The sequence below is a fragment of the Sturnus vulgaris genome, chromosome 17 (assembly GCF_052056855.1).
Source record: "Sturnus vulgaris isolate bStuVul1 chromosome 17, bStuVul1.hap1, whole genome shotgun sequence".
In the NCBI taxonomy this organism is placed as follows: domain Eukaryota; kingdom Metazoa; phylum Chordata; class Aves; order Passeriformes; family Sturnidae; genus Sturnus; species Sturnus vulgaris.
This window is the reverse complement of record NC_142259.1, coordinates 9,323,283-9,345,498: the sequence shown is the minus strand read 5'-3', so window position 1 is coordinate 9,345,498 and position 22,216 is coordinate 9,323,283. Positions and strand designations below refer to the sequence as shown.

Here is a 22,216-nt window from a genome sequence, read left to right as displayed (position 1 = left end):
CTATTGTCCTGGTGTTGATTTGAGTGTGGTGATGATTTGCTCCAGTAGAAAATATGCATATATATTATAACAACGTGTTGTTGTCACTTACCAGCTGCTATACCTTGTTGATTACTCACTTACTTGCTCAGATCTAAGGTCCTCATGCAATGATAACTTGGAGCTGACAATGTGATTCAGTATTTGTAAAGAATAAAGTGTTGCTTTATATCTCTTTTTTCCCCTCTTGCTAATTAGTGGCATCACATAAAACCAGAAAGTCAGCATGCCCAGAAAAAAAAAATATATTTACATAATATTGTTGGTTTTGGTCTGTTTTTTTTTTTTTTTTTTACACTGAGCAACTCCTTGCAACAGGATACTGGTAGGTAATAAAGGTTTGGATGCATTTTGGAAGTGATCAGCCAAATTAAAGGTAAAAACATCCATCCAGAGCTGTTAATTACCATACACCTAAGTAAGGAACTCCCTGTGTTTCCTGAAAAGTCATGAAGTCTGGCCCCTTTTCTTGATCAATTTCCCAGCTTAAGGCAGCACATGCAACACGTTTATGCTGCACTCGGATATGGGCCACTCCAGCTGGTCCCACAAAGTGTTGGTTGGCATAGGAACAGTGCAGTAATGTCTCATCACCCTCTGGGAAGCAGACAGAGTGAGGAGCATTCCCTGGCTTTTGTTGCATATCTTGCAGGCTCCTTTCCCCATGGTCACCACAGTTGTCCTGATGCAGGGGCAGGGACAGTGCTTTCCTGGCCTGCAGCCACTGATGGTGGCAGGGGGCCTGTGGCCAGCTTTGTGCCCAGCTCCTCTTGGCCTGGCCTGCAGGGACCAAGCACAGTGGGCTGTAAAGTGGCCTCATGTTGGTGGTACTTCCTTCACTCCTGTGGAGCAGCACTGGGGGAGCAGCTGCTGCTGTTCTCTGCTCAGCCCATTTGCCTGGGAAGTCGCCACTGTTCTCATGGCTGTTGGTTCCAGATCACAAGCACCCCAGCCCTGCTCAGGCCAGATGTGTCAATTGCAGAGCCTGAGTTGCTCACCATTGTGACCTGCTGTACCAAGAGCCCTTCTCTGCCACGGTCTGTGCTGTCTGTTCCTGCCCTGGGCACAGGAACCATCCCTGGGCTGTGACACAGGAGGTTCCATTTGCTCCTGCATGGCACAATGAGCACACTGGCTTTGCACTGCTCTCCATCCTGTAATCCACTCTGACCCCTCTTCCCCCATGCTGTTTTCTCCCAATGACAGACACATCCACTGCTTGGTTAGATCAGTATTATTTCTCTCTGTGCCGTCGTTAAGTGCTTGTCTGGTCAGAACCTTTGTCAGTAGGGCAGGGGGAGCTGGGATCCTAAGGGATGGCTTTCTGGGAAGGGTGGGGCTGTGGGATGCTGGGCATTTTTTGGGGCGGGTGGGGTGGTGGGTGAAGCAGGGAGTGTTAGCAGCAAAGCCTGAAGAGTTAATTTCGGGAGCTTACAATACCCCTTTCCTTGTCCTTTGGCTGCCAGGAGAACACATGGAGGGAGAGGAGGGGAAAACCATCTCTCCCCTCTGGCAGGACAGCAGTCCAGAATGGGGTTTACTGAGCACCAGCAGCTTTCCTTCTTGTGGGCTGGCAAGTCCGTAGGGAGGAGGCTGGGAGCAGGGCAAAGCTGGCTGCTAGCTTCTCACCACCTGCTCTTTGGGACTGTCCTCCTGCAGGTCCTCCTCATCCGACTGCACCACGGGGGTCTCGGCCCCCTCCTCGCTGGTGTCCAGGCTGTTCAGATCCGTGGAGGCAGAGGATGTGGAGGAAATGCGAGACTTGCTCTCAGCTGCATTGGGCACTTGCAGGGTGATCTCCTCTGGGCACTGGCTAGCATCTGCCCCTGGAGAAGAGAGCAGTATGAGAACGAAAAAAGCTTTTGGAGGTTTATTGCTGCCTAAACTTCATGGATAGCCCCTCCAAGACTCATTCCTCAGTGGGCTGTGCATTCCTGACTGCTCCCCATGTGGCTACTCCAGCTATTCCCCACCTCACACCCCCGCCTTGGCTCAGGGCAGTTGCTGCACATTCCTTCCCAGTTTTGGCAATGAAGCCTCTTCCAACTTGTCTGAAACACGGCTCAGAGCCATGCTGCTTGAGGCTGTTGGCTGCAGCAGGCGAGGAGACTTTTGGTTTGACCTCACTACAGTATGAGAGTGGGGAGGAATGTGCTGGCACCCCATGCTTTCCCTGCAGACCCTCCCTGGTGGAGGTACTGCAGCCTTCCTGCTCAGCACGATGAGCTCAGCAGCATGGTGGGGACCTTGGGAGTTGTGACAAGGCACTGGCTGCTCCAGAGAAGCTTTGGGACAGGAGAATTTGACTCACAGACTCTGAAGGTGCCTGGGCTCTTCTGTCTTCTGCAGCACAAGGTATTTACAGGGGTCTGTAATGTATGTCTGGGCTGTGGAGGTGGATACTGATGTGGAACAGCCCAGTATGAGGTCCCTCCAACTTCAGAAACCCAGCACCAATGTCTGCCTTTGGGTGGGTGTGGATCTGCCCACAGGGTGGCTGGGGCTGAAGAATGAGTCAGTGTGGGCACTGGGGGCAGGAAGGGCTTCCAGCCTGGCCCACAGAGGGCTTGGGACTGCACATACCTGGCAGAGACCCAGCAATGCTGCTCTCCTCTGTCCCACAGCCCAGAAACACATCCACAGTGTCCTGGTCTGACAGGTCCAGCACGTCCATCTGTTCCAGCATGTCCACATTCACCTCCATGGAGGAAATGCTGCCTAAGGGGGCTGCAGAGACAGAGGCCAGCAAAAAGGTGAGTGATAGTGCCAAGCAAAGGGCACCATCAGCTCTGTGCAGGCAGGACCCTGAGGTGGGACACCAGCCTTTCCACAAGGAAGTGAATTCTACTTGCTAGGAAGAGGTCCCAGGAAAATCATATTTCCTTAAAACATCCCTCTGAAAGCCCCTGCTGTGTCATTGCAGTCCTTGTCCCTGCTCCAAAATGCAGCCTGCCCAAAGCCAGACTCTACAGGGCACCAGCCTGGGTACCCACGTGCCTTCAGTTAAGGGGTGTGAGTAATCCACAGCACACCCACACACAGCCAGTGTGACCCATCTTGGTTCAGGATATACATGTCCTGTTTAGACTGGGGATGTCCCAGCAATCTCCAACCCCTATGTCATTGTCCCCTGAAACACCCCCAGCCCTGTGCTGGTGCCCACAGCACGTACGTCTCCGGTGCTCTATCTGCAGGTGAGACATTGGGAAGAAGAAATCCACATCATGCTGGAAAACCTCCTCAAAGAACTTCTGCCGTTCCCGTAGTTTCAGCTGCTGCTGCTGCTGCATTTGCTCTGCATCCAGGTTCCGCTGGGCCTGCTCCATGTCAGCTGGGGAGAAAAGGTGAGGAGAGTTGGACCAGGCAGGGCTGTCTGAGCCCTTCTGCCTGTCCCAGCTCACACTGCATGGTTGTGCTGGATGGTTGGTGGTTCCCTTCTGCTCTGCTTTACCAGCACACTTTGATTTAGTCACCATGGATAGATGTTACACATGGGAACAACAGCGTCACCAGCACTTGTTGTGCTGGAGCTTCAGATCCCTCCCCTGGGGTGCAGGAATGGGGAGCTCCGACGCTGTGCTCACAACTGCTGAAGGGAATTATCAAAGGGCAAAGGGAGCTGGTGTGAGATCAGCCGCGGTTTGCACACGCTCGAGTTTCAGTTTCCTTGCTACCAAACAGGGGGCTGTCTGTGAATGCCAACGAGACGGGGAACCCCCAGGGTCAAGAGCTGGCCTTAGTGCTCCACGCTTTCTGGGCTCAAGGATGTATAAGGAATAAAAGGAAGCTGCAGCCCTGTCACCCCTGCCCGCGCACAGCCCTGCCTGTGCACACCCCCGCCACCACCGTAACTATAAATGCAGCCGCCCCCACGCCCGCAGGCTCCCGCTCACATCCCCGCTCACAGCCAGCTTGGCTTCTGCCTGCACAAACATTTTCATTCCTGTAATTCCTCGCGCAGTTCACCGCCGGTTCCTGTGTCCCCAGCTCATGGGAGGGAGTGATGGGAGCCCTTGGGCTGTTGTTGAAGGAGCTTGCTGCTGCATCCCTGGTCTTGATAACTTCCTTTTGGGCTGGGTACCCAAAATAGCAAGGACCCAAGTGGCACAGAGAGGCTGTGGCTGGTGGCCCCAGCTGTTCCCAGGCTGGTGTTTGACCTCAGCCATTCCACATTTCCTCTCTGCTGCACTTGGCCCAACCGGCACAAGGAAAATGTGATTGTTGGAGCAGGCAGTGTAATAACCAAGGAAACCAAACAAACATCCTGTGCTCTGCCCGAGCACAGCCCAAACCCTCTGCTCCTTCAGGCTGGGGAGAAAGGAACAGAGGGAGCAGCATCCCCACCCTGTCTGGCAGGAACAGGGGCAAAGAGAGCAGGGCAGCTGGCTGCCAGCAGCATGGAGCAGCACAGGAGCCACGTAGGAGAAAAGTGGTGAGCCTGGTGAGATGTCATGGAGATCAATGTCACATCTTCCTGAGAGCTCTTCCAGGGCTTCTCTGCATCCCGTTTCTAGGGCATCCTTCAGTGAAACCCCATCATCTGCAGGTGCCTGCCCCGACGGGCTGGGCTGGGCTGTGCTGGCAGCACCACGTGGGGATGCACCGTGACTCAGGGCGACTCACCACGCACTCTCCGGAAGAGGCTCTGATCCTGCAATGCCTGGGGCAGCAATCCAGGCTGCCTGCAGGGGTCTTTGCCTTGGTATGTCTGACCAAAGCACTGGTACCTGCTCTGGTGCTGAGGCTCAGTGCAGGGCCCAGGATGGTGGTGCCAGTGAACCTTTCCTTCCAGGTAAGCCAATTCACCAGGTGGCTGCAGCCCGATCCCACCGGGATACAGCAAAAACCCCCAGTCTCCCTGTGCTATCTGCAGAGCAGAATGGAGCCAGGGACAGGGAGGGGGTCAAGGCACTGATTATGGAGCTGTGTCCCTTTAGCAGCTGGCTGTCCCAGGCAGAGCTGTGCTCCCCAGCCCAGCTGTGCTGAATCCATGGCAAAGTGCCGCAGTTCACCACACCGAGGAGAGCCCATCGGGCTCCAGCTGTAGGGAGGCTGGGCTCAGGCCAGAGGCTGTGCTGGCTCTGGGATTCAGGGTGACAGACCAGCTCTCCGTGGGACGTCTTGCCAAAGGGACCTCAGTATGGAGGTAAGGACCAGTGTCCAAATCCTTGTGCAGTGCAAATACAAAATAAAGCAGAATGCTCTCGGGTGCTGTCGTGAGTGCCATGAATGTGGCTGATCTGGGCTGTTAATGCTCTCCCCGACACGTGACCGATACTCGGAGTAAGTGTGCTTGGGGAGAGTGATGACGGCTGCTGGTGGCAGCATTCCTGTGGGCGCCAGGGTTTCTCTTGAGGGAGAAATTAGCAGGACCTGTTTATGAACTTGTTTTCGAGCTCTGGTCGGGGAGTTGGGCACGAGCACTGAGATCCCATTATGTAAGGAACGCCGGCAGCGGGAGACAGCAGCTGGGGCTGTGCTTGGCCCTGCCTGACCCGTGACCGCGGTGAGAGTCGGGGATGGAGCCTTCCCCCCTCGCAGGGCTCTTCCGGGCCCAGGGCGAGCGAACAGCCCTGCTAGTGTGGCTGCCCCTCGGCAACCCTGGCCGGGGAAATAAAGGAGCGCGGCGTTCCCTGCCGCGGCCCTTCCCCATGTGACGGCCGGTCACACTCCGTGGCTGTCAGTCGAGGGGATTGTCTCATCCTGCTGGCATGTTCCCACCGCGGGACACATTCGCACATACAATACGGCCCCTGTGCACCGTGGGGGATCTGTCGGTACCTGCTGGTGGCCTGGCTTTTATTACTATTGTCATGGTTATTACTCCAGCCCGCTCAGCCAAGGGGCTGGAGGCTGATCAGCATTCAGAGCCAGGCTCTGCCCCGCTGGCTGAACCGCCCAGCGCTGCTGCGGCGGCTCCGAGCGCCCCGCTGCCTTCAGATCCTTCCGGCTCTCACGGCTCCTTCGCCAGCGCAGCTTGGAGAGGAACTGGGGCCAAACACTGCTGCAGAGTTTGGGCGGGCAGGACAGGGCAGGATCCCCCACAGGAAGGGCAGGCAGGGATTTCCTTCTCACCTGCTGCTAGGATGAGATGAGGGTGGGCTGTGGGCGAGGACGATGGCCCCATGGTCCTCTGCCCTGCACACTGAGGAGCCACCACCCCTCGCGTTGTGTGGGCTCGTGGCCACGCTGTGGTGGGGAAAGGCGTGGGAGAGGGTTGGCTTAGAGGCAAAACTCTGTCAGCTCTCCCATCCACACCTTCACCAAAGCAGGGTTGGGACAGGAGCAACCCATGGGATGCAGTTTGGATGGGGCAGTGGCCAGATAGGGCTGAAGAGTGCTGGGAATACCAGCTTAGGGTGTACTCGGACCCAGATGCATTTCCACTGGGAGGGAATGTGCTTTTCATCCCTCATGGCCAACGCGATCCCGGCACACCCCCCTCTGTGCCGGTAAATAGGATGGGTGTGTTTGGGTTGGGAGAAGGATTGTTAGTGAAGGCACAAGGCCAAGAGAAGATGGGAATGGCCTTTTCTTGAGGCCACAGCTCTGCAATATCTTGCAGAGATTTCGAGGGATTTAAAGAAGGTCCTAAAAAATAATATGGGCTATGGAAAGGAGCAGCAGGTGCTGGGGAGGTGAGCAGAGTGGGAGGTTGCTCCAAGCATGGGTCAGGTCTCTGATGAATGGAAGGGCTGGAGTAAGCTGGCTTTTGCCCTCCTCCCTGAGCCTTCCTGGAGCCCAAACCCCTGCTCTGCTCCTCCAGAGAAGCCAAATATGCCCCACTGCCCCCAGCTTGCCAGAATGCACCTTACCCCCTCCAGGTCTGCGAGGAGTTGGGTGAGGGGCAACGCAGCTTCTCAGCTGCCTCGGCATCATCTGGGAGGCTGTGCAGAGATGGCAAAGCTTTTCCCTGTCACCCTGCTCCAGCATAACCCCTGCGTAGCAAAGATAACTCCCAAGGGCTTTCAGCTCCTTCAGCCTTGGGAGAAGCTGGTGAGGAGAGCTGGGAATGCCCCAGAGAATCACACAGGGTCAGGCCATGCAGAGATGGGATGCTCAGACTCTGGCTGCCTGAGTGTTAATGCCCTGCACAGTTCTCCATCGGCACGTCTGACCTCGTGTTGCAGCACAGCAAAAAATAACTGTAGTCCTGATGAGAGGAAATGCACCAGGCGAGTGCGAGGGAGGCAGTGGTTTTGGCAAGGGAAAAAGCAGAGGCGGGGGGGGGAATGGAGAGAGAGGACATGGCACCTCGTAACCCCTGTGTGTGCCGTGGTTTCATAGCCTGCACTCCTTCAAGCGATCTCCAAATCCCCTGCGTCTCAGCACTAAAAATATCCTTCCCTGCCGCCCGGAGCTCTTCCCCGGCGGAGGCTGTGTCATAAGACCCTGCTATTTGCGGGGCCCTGCTTCCTTTCACGCGAGGAGAAGCATGAGAACGGGGCAGCGCGGTGCCCGAGGCACGGCAGGCACGACCCGGGCACGGTGCCTGGCAGGCTGCTCCTCTACAAGCCCCGGTCCCCCGACTGCCGCTCGCCCCGCCGCTCGCCACTGAGTTTGCTCTGCTCAGCATCCTCAGCCCTGCGGGTACGGGGGGGATCCGCTCCTTCCGAGAGCCACGGGGCTCTGAGGGCTGCCAGTGCCACTCCAAAACAAGCCTGTGACCCAACAGGTTCCCGAACTCTGCCACTTCCCAAGCAGGTGTCCTTCAAATCCCCCCGCTCCCCGAGCATCCCCGTCCCAGGCACGGAGCTTCCCGGGCAGCCCCTGTCCGAAGGCAGCCGGGCAGCGGGGCCGGCAGCAGGTTGGTGCAACGAGGGGCGAGGGGGCGGCCGGGGCTGGAGGCTCCGAGGGCAGCAGGTGGGGCACAGCCGCTTTGCCAGGGGCATCAGGTGGGCGCTGCGGGGAGCATGGAGGGGATGTGGCACCCGCGCCCTGCCCGTCCGCCCGGTGCGGTGCCCCGCTCCCATCCCGCCGAGCCCATCCCGCGGCCGGCACTTACCGGGCAGCCGCCGGCTGCGGCTCTGCGCCCCGGGCCCCGACATGCGGCTGCTGCGACCGGACCGGGCCGGGCCGGGCCGGCCGGGGGGACGGGGATCAGTGCGGCCCCCCCGCCGCCGCCACCGCTCTCCCAAGCCGCTCTGCGGGGCGGTGCTCGGCGCGGCACGGGGCGGTACCGGCGCGCCCATCACCGCCGCACCGCGGCCGCGCCTCCCGCTGCTGCCCCGCGGGGTCCCGCACCGCCGCTGCCGGGGCCGCCGGGTGTTCTGCGGCGGGGACGGGCTCTCCCGTTCACAGGGAGAAGCAGAAAGTCCCCGTGAAGGGTCCCCGTTCTCCATGGAGAGCAGGGTCCCGGCGCGCGGTACCCGGTACTTTGCTCTACCGGGACCCATGGAGTGTCTCCATGCAGGGTCCCTGGCCCCGAAGAAGGGTCCCTGCAGAGGGTCCCTCCCCACCAGAGCAGCCCCAGGCAGAGATCAGCGCCCACAGTGGTGGGCTGCAGGTGCCCTGCCCCGGCAGGAGCTGTGCCCCGCGTGGCAGGAGGTGGGCAGAGGGAATCGGAAAGGCAGGGGCTCTGCCTGGGCGGTGAGAACAGTTACCATTCATGCTTGCTTTTTCTTTGCTTATCTTCTCAAAATCCCCAGCTCACGCATTCCCGCGGGAGAGAGGACAGCATGATATATTGATGGGCCCTCCCCATCTCACTCCTGGCCTTGTGAGACCCTTATCCCCAGCAGACCCCACTCTGGGGTGTTTTCTCCTCCGTTCAGCCCTGCACATCAGGGCTGCTCCTTGGCAGAGCCAAGGACTTGGCCGCCGCCTCCTTCCTGTGTCTCAGCAGGGTGAGTCAGTGCCTCGCCGTGCCCAGCGCCAGCTCTGCCCGGACCTTGGTCACTGCCAAGCTGGAATGGGGGACATCCACTGTGCCCTTTGCTGTAGCTGGCAGGGAGTTTCCAGTGTCTGTGGCGTGTCTCGCCTCTCCCGTTCTCAGTGTGTTCCTCTCACTGTCTGCATAACAAAAGATAACTGTGTACTGTTTGTGTCTCAGCTATATTTTGGCTGCTGTCGCTTTGCTGTCCCCCCTATATCTCCTGGGACCTCCTGCTGCCGAAAACTGGCTTTGTGCTGGGTACCCGGAGCCTGCACCCTGGGGCTGGCTTCAGCTTTCACGGTGATTTTGAATTTTGTCCACGTAAATATTTATCCCTATCCATAAGCACTCCCTATCCTTCCTGCCTGATGTTTGCCCGTAGTGTGGGATGCCAGTGCTGTGGTTTGGGGGACCAGGCTGGTGTAGCACGAGTGGGGGCTTATGGTCTCTGAGCAGCTGAGTGACCAAATCTTTGCTGGGTACCTGCCGGCGCTGGCTTGTTCACAGCTCCCTGTGGCCTCCGAGCAGCATCAGCCGGTCAGCATCGTCCCTGCTGCCCCCTGCCCTGCCCTGGCTGGCCCTGCCGCTGGAGGGGCGAGGAGGCAGGGCCGGGGAATTAGCTCAGGTCTCTGCTATGTGACGCGTCTGTGTCTTTTGGCACCAGGCGCTGCTGCGAGGCGTGGAGGCTGTTTGTGCGCACACGAGTTTCCGGAGCACCCCGAGGTCCCCAGAGTTCGCTGCATCCCGAATCCCCGCTGCGGGGACGGCACATGTGGGTGCTGCCCGTGCAGATGGACACGTTCCCAGGCCCTTCGCTGTCGTGGCCCCTTCATCCTGCCTTGCCGGGAGGGCGTTGGAAAAGCACTGATATCATCGGCACCGAGCCTGACTCATCCTGGCTCTTCAGCACAAGCCGTGCCGCTCAGCGGGGCACACATTTTATTCCAATTAAACCATTGCAAGCAAGCCAGCTCTACATAATGATTTTTTTTTTTTTTTTTTTTTTTACTCTTAGCAAAGCGTGCCTGCCCCGGGCCAGAAGGTGAGAGGGGACAGAAGTGATGCCGGAGTCAGTGAAGAGTCTCCACTTCTGGTACGGAGCTCTAAGAATAAGTATTGCTAGAAACCTGCAGGGTCTGTCTCAGCTGCTGCAGCATCTCTGCCTCCCCTGTGCCTCCAGTGCAGGCTCACAGCACTGTCTTGTGTCAACAGCCCTCGCCCTTACCGCAAATGCCCAGGTCACTAGCCCAGGGTGGAATGTCACCTCTTCTCTCCACGACACGGAGTCCAGCTCCTGCCAAAAAGACCTCGGGGGGGGGCAGCATCAAAGTGCCCCTGTCATTGTGAGAAAATGTAAGGTGACTTGCTCCTCCTGCCCTTCCTGCTCAGGTTTTTCCCGTTTATTAGAGGTTTGGGAGGTGAGTCAGAGAGCTGCGGGGTGAGGATGGAGCTGGGGAGGAATCGGCAGCTAATGGGAAGGCAAACCAGTTCCAGGCACAGGTGAATCACTTGCTGGTGAAAATACATCGTATTCTCTGGGAGGCGTGCGTGGATGGGGCTGGGAGTTAGCTGCAGTTTGATTCCATCAGAAAATCGTGGAGTCAAGACAAAAAACAAGGCAAGGCAAGGCTGCTTTTCCAGTAAATGAGGCGATACTTTGCAAAGGAGCAGCCTGCAGCCGGCAAAGCTCCAGCAACCCGTGGTCCTGTGGCTCCCTTAAAAGGGGAGATTTTAGCCTGGGACAGCGGGGAGACAGAAAAGCCATAAACACCCTCAAAGGAATGTGGCTGCGGAGAAATGAGAATCTCCGCAGGCGAGGCGAGGTGGGGGGAGCCTGGATGGGGTTTGCAGCACCGCTCCATGCCTGGAGCCAGCCGGTTCCTTGGCCATGCCCTGTCCCGAGGGAAGGACCCCTGTCCTTCTAACAGTCCCTGTGTGGTGCTGGAGGAGGCTCCTGCCAAGCCCCGGGGGTGTCATGTCCCCACGTCCTCGGGCCCCACGCCATACAGACATCTCTGCTTGCCAGCTGCTGGCACGGGAGCAGGTAGAGCTGGGAGGTCGTGTGCAAGCAGCAGGACACCAGCCTCGGCCAAAGAAGGAGCAGGCAGGGCTGGTAGAGGGTGCCTGTCCCAGAGGAATTTCCTCTTCATCATATCCCATTTACTTACAGGCAACTGAGCTATTCTGCACAGACTTTGCCCTTGGTGCCACGGAGCAGCCCTGTGCCCTGGGGCATTGTGCAGGCTCTTGGGAAGAGCCCTTGGGGATAGCTTGTCCCTTCAGGTAGCTGTGGGCATGTGGTGACACCTCTGGGCCAGGTTCTCCCCTGCATGTCCCGGGCTGGTGGCAAATGGAAAGTGCAGCAGCCAGTAGCCTGACTGAAATGATCATGCTGCTTGCTTTTCTTCCAGGACTGATGAAGGTGCAGCACGTGGCACTCGTCTGTAAATAAATGTTGTAGTTATTGTTTCTATTGATCTTTTGTAAAGAAATAGTCTTTGGTTTTCACACCCCAACTATTTTTGCATTCGATTTGGGTGCATGCAGTGTTTGCAGAGTTGTGGTTTCCAATTGCTCTGGGTTGCTTGTGCTGGAGGTGTCTGGGTGTGGTGGTGCAGCTGCCCCAGGGATGAGGGTACCCGTGCACAGAGGAGTCCCACTTATGGATGTCCTGGTACTAGTCATGTTCATGGGCTGGTGCAAAGTAGTGTCCCCAAGAGCAAAGCTGTCACCAGCAAAGACAGGGGTCTGACACGACCAGCCACCACAACAATGCTACCAAAGAAGGCAGGAAACTTTCTGTTCCCCTTCCTGCTGGAGCCAAAGGGATTCCTGGAGCGAGAGCTGGGATCAGGCCACAGACATGCAAAATCCCAATTGATGGCACAAAGACCATATAGTCTTGGGAATTGCTGGAGCCAGGGTCTGGGCAGAAGGTTTTGGAGTTGTAGGTGCTGATGTTTAAGGTTTTGACCCTTCAAACACTCTGGGCTTTGCTTCCCACCCTTCATTGTGTTCTCCTGTGCTGTTCAAGAGACTCAAGCCAAGCGAAGAGATTCTCACTCTGCCCAGAATCTTGCTGCTGGCAATGGGCACTGTCGTATGTCCCCGATTCGTGTCACGCCCGTAGTGGGCAGCAGAGGCTGTGGTGGGCAGGGGATGGGAGACTTTGGGGTGAGGATGCTGGTACCGGGGCGCCATGGGCGCTGGTGCCTGGAGGTGGATGCAGAGGGCGGGCAGCGCTGGGTGCTGGCAGAGAGTCCCGGTGAGATGCGATGTGGGGAGATGAGGGGCTGCGAGATGCCGGCGCTGCGGGGTGAGGGGCTGGGGGTGCCCCTGGACGCTCATTAGCCACGGCCCAGCCCCCTCCTTAATTAGCCGCGGCCGAAGCCGCTCATTAGCGGCGACTGGGGACGGGTGCCCTCCCCGCGGAGGCGGGAGGGAAGGGAGCGCTGCCGGCCCCGGTGGTGCGGGCACCGGCAGCGGGAGCGGGGCTGCAGCCCGAGCCCGGCGGAGGGATGGGGCAGCGGCGGGGCCCGGCCGTGCTGCTCCTGGCCCTGGGTGAGGGGATATCGGAGCGGGGGGACCGGGCGGTGTGTGGGGTGGCCCGGGGGAGGGGGCGATGCGATCAAGTGTCCCCTTCCTCCTTCTCTCCCGTCGTCCGGGCGGGGTTCGCGCGGCTCCTCTGGCGGGTCCCCCCGCCGGTCACTATCCCCCGCCCGGGGCCGCGGGTGCCGGTGTTGGGATGGCAGCGGGATGACTGGGGTCGGGTCGCCCCGTGTCCGCTGGGCTCTGGGCAGACCCCGACAACGCCGGCCACAGTCGGGGGGCGGCGGGGACTCGAGGCTGTCCTGTAGAAGGGGCTGCTCGCCGAGCCGGGGCACCCCGGGGCGGAGGTGGGCTCTGTCCGCAGACGTGCCGGTGCTCACTTCGCCCCCCGGTGCTGGCAGGGCACCTGGCCGGGCTGCTGGCAGCCGGACCCGCCTGCGCCGACGCTTACCGGGGCCTCTCGGACTGCGTCCTCAAGCTGGGGGACAGTATGGCCACGTACGAGGAGGAGGAGGGCATCGAGCTGCAGGGGCTGCGCCGAGTCTGCAGGTGAGTACGGTGCATGGCCAGCCTGGCTTTTGCCATTGCCCCTGCCTGAAGTGTCCTGCCCTCCTGAGTCCCGTGCCTGCACACACACGGTGCTCCCACATCTCACTCCGGTTTTACATAGACCTAGTGAGCTTCTTTTCTCTGTCCGTCTATCCATCCATCTATCTCCTACCTGTCTCCCACTGTAGTTTGTATGGCAGCGGTTTGTTCCTGGCAGCAGCTCCAGCCCCCAGCACTGGTCCCATCAGACCCTGCATGCCTGCAGCCAGGAAGAGCGGGGTTGGAGGGACCCGACCCGCTCTGCACCCCAGGAAAATCTCCCCTAGACCCCAGGTTTCAGGCAGTGCTCTCCCCCAGTGCCCAGCGCTGCAGGCAGCAGCCTGTACTGGCCACCACGTGCTGCCCTAAACAAGCTTTCTCCCTCCCTGTCTAAATCCTTCATCCTTGGATTCGTCCCAGCCCTGGTTTGCCCGAGTTTGTAGAGATGCCCTGACATGACGCTATTGGGAGGATGTTAACTTTAACAGAACTGAAGAAGAGCTTGGTAATGAGGGATGATGTTGGGCAGGTTTGGGGAAAGGTCCACTTAAAAAGCCGACGAGCAGAAGCAGCAAGGTGGATGCAAAATGTTTGCAGAGATAAATGGGGGCAGCTTTGCATCTCCAGAGTGAGCTGTGTAGAGTGAACAGGAGTTAGAAGGAAATACAGACAGCAAGGAAAGGAAAAGCCACGTGCCTGGGGGCAGTGGAAACCTGGCAGAGCAAGGTGGAGGGCTGAGTGCCCTGAGGTCACGCTTTCTGAGCTGCTGGAAACCACCCTGCAGGCTGTGACCTGCTCTGTATTCCCCTTCCCCAGGAGACAGCCTGGATCAGGATGAACAGCCTCTTTGGGGCCTGCCTATGGGTGGGTTGAAATGGGAATCACTCTGGTTTGGACAGAATGGACCCTGCTTGGTTTGTTTGTTTTTTTTAAAGGAGGCTTCTTGGTATTAGAAAACGCCTTAATAGTCAGCCCAGCCCATGCCGCTGCTGGAGGAGCGATTCCGTTGCTGAAGCTCATGTGAAATGTGCGAGCTGAGTTTTTCTTACAGCTCAGAGGCACAGACCATCGCTGAACAGATCCTGGGATCTTCTCTGGCAGGAGGCTGATGATTTCCCAGCTTCCAGGAAATATTTCTGAATTATTTGCCTTTGATGCCCAGCCCTGTGGGTAAGGGATGGGCAGGAAGCCAGGAGCTGCTGTGGGGCTGGTGGTGTCTCAGCTCTGTGCAGTGCTGCCCCAGAGCCGGCCAGGCAAGGTGTGCACCAGCAGCCTCCCTGCCTGAGCAGATGGGGGCTGTGAAGGGTGAAACGCTGGGAATTGCCATCCCAGCTGAAAGTAGATCCAGGCTGGAGCTGCCATTCTCCTTCACCTACCCCGAGCTTGTCTTGCCTGAAGACATGGGTCAAGTTTAACTCTTACCTGTCAGAGCTGCCTGCTGCAGACTGGGAGTGAGTACTGGAGGTTGCCAAGGTTGGCACCAGCTTTTCTCATTATCTGAGGACGTTTATTCTGCCACACTGACTCAGTTTAATGAACTCCCTCACAGCTGGCGTTCTGACGTAAGCCCTGAGTCTAAGTAAGCAGAGTGCTCAGGTTTGCTTGCCTGCACGAAGTGTCATCTCCAGCACAGTGCACTCACACAGCACCATGCTGTCCTTTTCGGGTGCACAGTGTCCCCTCTCAGCCAGCTGGGCTGCATCCCCTTCCTGGCGGGTGGCATGTGTGCCTGGTGTGTTGGCAGACACTGGGAAGGTGTCAGAGCAATTGCTCCTGTCCTCCAGACTCGTGTCTTCCAGCTTGCGGGGAGCTGGGCATGGTGCCCAGCCCCAGCCTATGTGGGACAGGACAGCAGAGCAACTCCTGCTTTATTCCTGCAGCATCACAGGTTATCTTTGCTTGTTTTGTCTTTTCCCTCTGGTACTCCCCAAAAGCTTCTTTCTACTAAAAAGCTTCTACTTGTGAAAGTAATACCCAGCAGATAAATGGAGATGATTCTAATGAGAACACAGTGAATAACTCCTCCTGCCCCTGCCCGTACCTCAGGAAAAGCTGTGACAGCCTGTGGGAGCTCTTGTCCTTCTCTGTGCTTTGTGCTTCCATTTGCCCTTGACTCTGCTTGGAGAAAGCTCTGAGAAAGTGATGAATGAGATGTGCTGGGCCTTTGTTTGCAGCCTGTGTGAGATACTCAGGGAAACATTTGTTGATGGAAAATAATGGATTTTATTGACTTCAAGAGAAAAGGGAGGGGGGGAAATGAATAAATAATTTTAGTGTTTTGAGGCTTGGAGTTTTAGCCAAGATGCTCTGGCAGATGATGGAGGGGATGAATAATCTGGGCAGCTTGCACAGAACACGAGGGTTGCTGCTGCTCAGAGGACAGGCTCAGGGCAGCAAGGCTCTGCCAGGCATCCAGTGCTGTGGGAGTGCAAAGGGACTGACAGTGTGGTGTCTCCCTGGCTGCAGGTATTGGGATGAATTCCACACCTGTGCCCTGACGGTGCTCTGGGAATGCCAGAAGGAAGCAGCAGCCATCTGGGAGATGCTGAGAAGGGAGTCCCGAAAAACCAAATTTCAAGGCAGTTTGTTCGACCTCTGCAGCCCCAGCATGGCCCAAAGCTTTGCCTGGACCCGTGTTCCCAACATTTCCATCCTCAGCATCCCCCTCATCGTCACTTGGATGAACTTATAAACTACAGCTCTCTGAGTATCCCAACAAAAGTGGTGGCAGTGTGTGGCATGGCATCTTTCAGATCTGTTTTCCAAACCTTTGAGGAATACACTGTGTGGAGCTCAGAAACTCCTGGCCCCATCCTGCGCCTGTGAGACATGGAAGAGCTCGGCAGCATCTCCAGGGTGTGGAAATTTCTCTGTAATTTGGAATAACTCCTGTCCTCTTCTGCCTCAAAGCACAGGCACAGATCTGGCTGTTGGAAGATTTGGGAACTTGTAAATACAGGGCACAGGATTTGGGGAGAAATGATAAATTCTGGAACAAGGATGAATGCTGGACATTTCTGCACTCTTCTAATGGCAACTGGAATTTGCTGACTCTTTCCACCAGATCAACTCTCGAGGGTTTTGATTTGGGCACTCAAAACAAGATGGGTATTTTTCCCACTGCTCCATGAGGTGCAGGGGATGGTGTCTGTACTGTCACAGGCTGAAGGGAGACCTTACCACCCTGTACTGGCCTTTTATCTTCGAGGATATGGTAAAACCCCTGCTGAACAATAATCACAGTTGCATGATTTCTCTTGCACACATCTGAATTCCTAACTTCCGTGTTATGTGTAAATCCCTTTTCTAAGGACAGAGGTGAAAAATATTTGTGGGGACAGGGAATATCAAGCTAGGAGGACAAAAGGGATTTATAGCAACTCTTCTGCTTTAAAGCTTTCCCCAAGGTACCTGTAAGCAGCTGTGGGTAGAAGTGTGTAATTCCAGAGTATTAAAGTTTGTTGTAGAGCCAACAGCATGGCAGAAGTTACTTGTCTTGGCTCTTACTCAACAGCACAGTCTCCTCTTGTCTCCTTCGTGGCTCAGAGTGTTGTCAGTTTTGCTTCTTCAGTACAAGCATGGAGTATTTGGAACAGAGAGGTGTTTGCAAGTGATTTCTGAGTACGCTGGAGAAACACAACATTTCTTGGCTAGCGCAAGGCAGTCTGTGTTTTAAGGATGTTGATGGATCTCTGTGCCCTGCCTGGCTGCACAGGGCCATGGAGTGTGTGCTCACAGTGTGAGCAGGGAAACCAGGGCCCTGCTAACTCCTAAGATCCCACCAGATGCATTCCAGGCAGTGGGCAAGCTTCTAGAGCAAAGGATCTTTTTCCTAAGAGTGGTGTTGAGTCATGCTGCTTTCCTCTGGCATTCACGTGTTTTTCCCCTTACATTCACTATCAACACTCTGTCCCTGCAGCAGCAGTAGGAGATAATGAAGAAATTGGGGCAAATTCCAAGAAATAAGCCAGGGCAGAACAGCTGGTGTTCAGACTGCCCTTCAGTGCACAAGTTGTTACTTATGTATTCACTCAGCCTCTGGGGCACAAAGCCTTAGGGTAAATCAGAGCATGGTAAAACCTGGAAGTGAACCACTCAGATGCTTCATTTTTTTTCTTCTTACTCCATGCCAACAGCACTGTTTGTTGCTTGATCCTATTCCCCCCTTCCCTGTTGCCTCTTGTGGCTGGGGAAAACTAAAGCAGGGGAGAATCATGTACAACAAATCCTGTACCTGTTCTTTGTTTAGAACAGCTGTTTAATGCCTTTAGGAAAAGAAGTAAGCACGGCCCCCGAAAATCCGACAACCCTCGCCTTCTCTTTGAATTTGGCAATCCCTCTCTTAGAATTTTCTATGTTGAAACAGCTTTGGGGAAAGGGAAAGAAAAATTATTAGATCTGCAAGAAATCTTTTTGCAAAACCATGGATGCAAATGGCTGACTGTTACTGCCACTGTCTCTGAGAAGAGCAAGTCTTGGGACATAGCTTCCCTGGAAGCAAATCCCTCAACTATTGCACACAAAAACCCTCCAAAGATTCATTAAGAAACAAAGACCATCTGCCACTGTTCTGGTATGGGGAGCAGATTTTTATTTTTTTTTTTAAGCCAAAGGTGCTTCTAAATCTGACTGAAAGCATGTGAGAGAAAACTAGGTCTCACAGTATGGGAGTGATGAGTTTCCTCAATCAGTATTTCATTTTTAGCAGAACTTCCTCTATGAATAGGACAATTTCAGTAGAAGTCCTTTTTAAAAAAAAGTGATACACAGACTCATTTCTCCTAGGCTGTCAGCAGCCTTTCAGAAAGATTTCTGATCCTACAGAATACTTCATGCTGATGCAGTGCAGCTCCTGGGATATCCTGCAGCCTCAGTGTTAAATCCCCATTTGTCAAGGATTCTTCTCATGGCCTCACTGTGAGTTTCTCCAGATACAAAGCTGTCCCCAAATTTCACTCCCCCAGCCAAGCTGCTGAAGAGGCTACAGCTTGTGTATTCCAAAAGAAATGGGTTACGTGTTCCTTAGTCCAAAGTCTGCACCTTTGTTCTCACAAGGGAACAAAGGTGGCAGCTCTGTTAATACAGATCCACAGAAACTCTGGGAGCAGCTGGAAGAACATGGCTTTGTCTCCTTGCTCTCAAATTCACTGTAATTAATCTTTAGCTCCCACTTATCTCAAGAACAGCCCCGAACATAGGAGTTCACACCAAGCTTTGGTGTGGTATTAATCCTTGAAGTAAAGCTGCAAACCTTCCTTATCCCTGCAGGACTGGGATGTTCTTTCTCAAGAATAGCACCAAGAAGCAGCAGAGGACAAAATGACCCTGAAGGAGTCTTAAAACATGACTAACAGCACGCTACCCTGAGGCAGTCCCAATCCCAACACAGGCACACTCGCTGCTCCTTTCTGAGGGAGATACTGGCACCTACTGGAGACCAGTTTATATCCAGGCTGAGGTGACTGGGAGAAAGGCAAGTATACTTGTATGTAAAAAATGAGAAATTTTGAGGAGGAATGGTCTTGCTGCAAGGGCAGCCCTAGGAAGTGACCTCGGGGTGGCCTTACAGGCTGGCTCCTGCCCAAACTCTCGTGTAATTTCTTCTCTCTGAAAGGCTGCTGCTGTTTGAAACTCTGCTTGCAGGGGGGCTTTGGTCAGGAAGGGCTTCCAATGAAATCCCCCAATATAAAAAATGGTGGTTACATTTGTTTAGACAGAAACCCTCCTCTGGAGACCTGCTGAGTATGTATAGCAGCAGGATGTCATCCTGCCCAATTTACAGTATCTGAGTGTGAGAGCAGGGACTGAAATACAGCTCAGCTCCCCAGTAACAAAAATCAAAAGAGCAGCTTCAGAGAGTTTATCATCCCACCACTTTCCAACAAATTCGATTAACAAACAATTTATGCAAATTAAAACTTACAAATATTAATATACAAAGGGAAGTTACTGCAGCAAGATGCTGCACAGGAGAAAAATCTGTCCCTAGACCTGGCTTTGCCCTCGTTTGGGATTGCACAGCATGGCCATCCCTCAGTGGAAACCAGGCAGGATTTGGGCTGCTTGGGCTGCTGGATCTGGAGGAACCACCCAGCTCTGAACCCTCAGCAATAAGAGATGTCCCTGCCTAGTGAACTTTATTTGAAGGGCCTCTAAATATTTGAAAAATAACAGCAGTCTCTTACTTAACATCACCTCTACCAGGCCAGATGTGTTGCTGGACTGCTGAAGCCTGATGGGAAAGCCCATCCAAGGGGGAACAGCATCATGGCTCCAGGACCCTTTTGCAGGTTTCCCCAGGGTAGCTCCAGGATCAGGCTGGACATGTGGAGATTCTGGGCTGCTGACACTCCCTCTGAAGTGGGATGACTCCCCAAGACAGCACTCAATGATGCCTTCCTTTCAGAGCAGAGGTATGAAATGTTTATTGTAGGAAATTTTATGCGCCCCAGACAGTGGGCACCTCACAGCCAAGTGTTCTCTGGCTGCAAACTTCTGTTGCCATGATACAGACACTTGTGGTATTTCTTGAAGTGCTTAGCTTCCCTGGAGAGCCGTAACACTCACAGCAACATTATATTTTTATTATTACAAAAGATTTCTTCAGCAAACTGCTGTCACCTCTGTGTATCAAACATGGAAACAGCAAACAAACCCATCTAACGTTACAGGTTATTTAGTGTCTCAGCTGGTGATTCTGGTAAGTACAACTATTTTCTTTCTCCCCATCCATTCGCTTCCTTGACTCTTTTCCCAAGCAAAGCCCAAACAAGTCACAGATTGGAAGCAGCAGCTCCCAGCCCCACTGCTCACCGTGCCAGCTCCGGCAAGAAGAGCTGATCATTGTTACCCATTCAGGGCACTCCCACATCGTTAAATTCCAAATGCTCCTCACGAACCAAGTTTTGCTACCTGGCTTTTAACAGTCTCATGAGTGAAGAGGGCACGCTCTCCATACAGTCATATTAATACTTTGTGTTAACAAAATAAACATCTGCTCCTCCTCCGTTGTCAGCCGATGCCAGAGGAGATGCTCACACTCATGCAGTCACTGAGGTCCAAAAAAAAAAAAAAAATCATAAAGTCTAAACAGACCTGCTGTGCTTCTTCAGGGATGAGATTCTGAGGCATTGGATGCATTGTGCTGGGAACAATGACAAAACGCAGCATGTTGTTGCCAGAGGCAGTCTATACGTTGGATTTGGGGGCGGAGTTGAGCGGGATCTCCCGGAGCTCTATTCTCATGCACAGGTACTCCCCGATGGCCGCCATCAGCGCCGTGCACACGATGTGCACCAGCCACCACGTCAGCGTCGAGGGGAAGCGAGAGTTGTAGATCCAGCAGCCCAGCAGGTGGAAGAAGTGAACGGTGACGGTGAAATCCAGGCACTGCTTCCCTCGCCGGATGAAGTACAGCAAGCCCAGAGCACTGCAAAGTAAAGATAAGAGATTAATGAACTCCACTAGACTAATGGAAAAGGTGGTGCAGCAAGAGCTATCAGCAGTTGTCAGTGCTGATTATGTAGTGGTTTTAAAACTTCTTCAAATATTTTAAGAATAGGTTGTTTCTGACCTCTCCCCTTCAAAACCTTACTTTTGCTTTTGAATTACCTGACAGCAGGAAAATGGGATTTTAGTGCAGAGAACAGGTGGGAATTTATAGACTATTTCCTCTAGTAATCTCTGTGCAGTGGCAAAATACATTACTGTTTATAGATCAGTGTTTGCTGAGATCGGTTCATTCTAACTTTTAGTAAAATCTCCCACAAAAGCAAATCTCATTCCCAGCTGGGAAACTGAGGGAGTGAAGTGAAATGACTCTTCCAGGTTTTAGAAAGCCAAGAGTCAGCAGTTCTTCACTGCCCTCAGCAGACATGCTGAAGAAGACACAGGGATTTTGGGAGATGTTTGGAGAGAGGCATTACATCACACTGAATTCTTTTATAGCTTAATGGTAGAAAAAGACAAGATGCAGGTGCTCCAGCTAGCTGCAGACTTACCAGGTGAGTGCATTGAGGATGAAAGCCATCATGGAGAGCCTCCCCGGCGGGGTTGAGAAGCCTAAAATCTACATGGGACTATTAGTAGGAACCCGCGGCACAATTCGCAGCCCGAATCTCCCGTGGCACAGCCCTGCATGGATCAGGATCTACAGGAGGAGCTGGACATGTCTGTCTGTCTGGGGGCACCTACGGGAAAGGGAAAGGTCTGGTTCTGTGCTGAGGGGAATCACCTAAACTAGGGGTGGAGGGTATCCAACCATACTGGGGTTATTTCCAGGAGGTTTGTCTTTATACCAGCAGGACCTATACAGGGTATCTCTCCACAGGGGTACCAACCACCTATACAGGGCGTCTGTCTCTACATGGGGGCTACCACCTCCCAGGCACCGAAGTGCTGTCTCTGCCCCGGGCTAGCAACAATTCAGAGGGAGGACTTTACCTCCATAGTGGGGCACCTACACAAGACAGCAGCTCTGTGTACTGGGGGGCTGCTGCACGGGGAAGGGGAGCTCTGCCCACACCGGGGTGCTCCCTGGGCGGGGGGCTGTCCCTAACACCGGGGTGCCCACACGGGAGCGGGGTCTGTGTCCCCCAGGAGAGCCCCACCAAGTCCCCCCCGCTGCAGGGGCCTGTGCCCACGGCGGCTTCCCGGGGCGCGCCCTCACCTCGTCGCTGAAGACCTGCTGGAGGGAGGGCCCGGTGCTGCCCAGGGTGCCGAGGAGGGCGAGCCAGAGCCCGAGCGAGCTGTAGTATCCCGCCTGCAGCAGCACCATCTGCGCCAAGATCAGCGCGGGGTCCCACACGTAGCTGCGGAACTGCGCCGCCATCGCCCGCCCGCCGCCCGCGACGGGAGTGCCGCCGCCGGCGCGCCACAGCGCCCCCTGCCGCGGGGGAGGACCCGGTGCTGCCCCCCGAGCCCGCTGGATCCTGATCCTGACCTCGCTGAATCCCGATCCTGGTCCCGCTCGATCCCGACCCCGCTCGATCCCGGTCCTGACCCCGCTGATCCCGATCTCGACCTCGCTGGATCCTGATCCTGACCTCGCTGAATCCCGATCCTGGTCCCTCTCGATCCCGATCCCGCTGGATCCCGACCCCTCCCGATCCCGACCCCCGCCCGCTGCCCACGATTCCCAGCTACGACCTCCTCCCCCCCGGCCGT

General features: G+C 55.3%; 3 protein-coding genes across 7 annotated transcripts; 1 reads left to right on the top strand and 2 right to left on the bottom strand.

Annotated features, from left to right (window-relative positions):
* Positions 1-1,258: 1,258 nt before the first annotated feature.
* On the bottom strand, positions 1,259-8,783 carry DBNDD2 (dysbindin domain containing 2). 3 transcript variants are annotated; one of them, XM_014884048.2, is made up of 4 exons: positions 8,643-8,783; positions 3,212-3,370; positions 2,623-2,766; positions 1,259-1,865 (listed from the first exon to the last, which is right to left on the bottom strand). In XM_014884048.2, the coding sequence occupies exons 1-4, from the start codon at positions 8,647-8,649 to the stop codon at positions 1,657-1,659; spliced, it is 519 nt and encodes a 172-aa protein (XP_014739534.1). In that variant the 5' UTR covers positions 8,650-8,783; the 3' UTR covers positions 1,259-1,656. The 3 variants fall into 3 exon arrangements, with proteins under 3 accessions (XP_014739534.1, XP_014739532.2, XP_088031165.1); XM_014884046.2 differs by lacking the exon at positions 8,643-8,783 and adding an exon at positions 8,045-8,193; XM_088175039.1 differs by lacking the exon at positions 8,643-8,783 and adding an exon at positions 3,973-4,112.
* On the top strand, positions 4,637-16,567 carry LOC106857746 (neuritin-like). Of its 2 annotated transcripts, none has more exons than XM_088175041.1 (4): positions 4,637-4,831; positions 9,930-10,007; positions 12,865-13,012; positions 15,518-16,567. In XM_088175041.1, exons 1-4 carry the CDS (start codon positions 4,637-4,639, stop codon positions 15,547-15,549), a joined length of 453 nt encoding a protein of 150 aa, XP_088031167.1. In that variant the 3' UTR covers positions 15,550-16,567. The 2 variants fall into 2 exon arrangements, with proteins under 2 accessions (XP_088031167.1, XP_088031168.1); XM_088175042.1 differs by lacking the exon at positions 4,637-4,831 and adding an exon at positions 8,749-8,885.
* A 2,884-nt stretch (positions 16,568-19,451) lies between these two features.
* SYS1 (SYS1 golgi trafficking protein) lies at positions 19,452-21,921 on the bottom strand. Of its 2 annotated transcripts, XM_014884023.2 has the most exons (3): positions 21,720-21,921; positions 21,052-21,119; positions 19,452-20,480 (listed from the first exon to the last, which is right to left on the bottom strand). In XM_014884023.2, the coding sequence occupies exons 1-3, from the start codon at positions 21,879-21,881 to the stop codon at positions 20,240-20,242; spliced, it is 471 nt and encodes a 156-aa protein (XP_014739509.1). In that variant the 5' UTR covers positions 21,882-21,921; the 3' UTR covers positions 19,452-20,239. The 2 variants fall into 2 exon arrangements, with proteins under 2 accessions (XP_014739509.1, XP_088031166.1); XM_088175040.1 differs by lacking the exon at positions 21,052-21,119 and having other exon boundaries at positions 21,720-21,920.
* Positions 21,922-22,216: the final 295 nt, after the last annotated feature.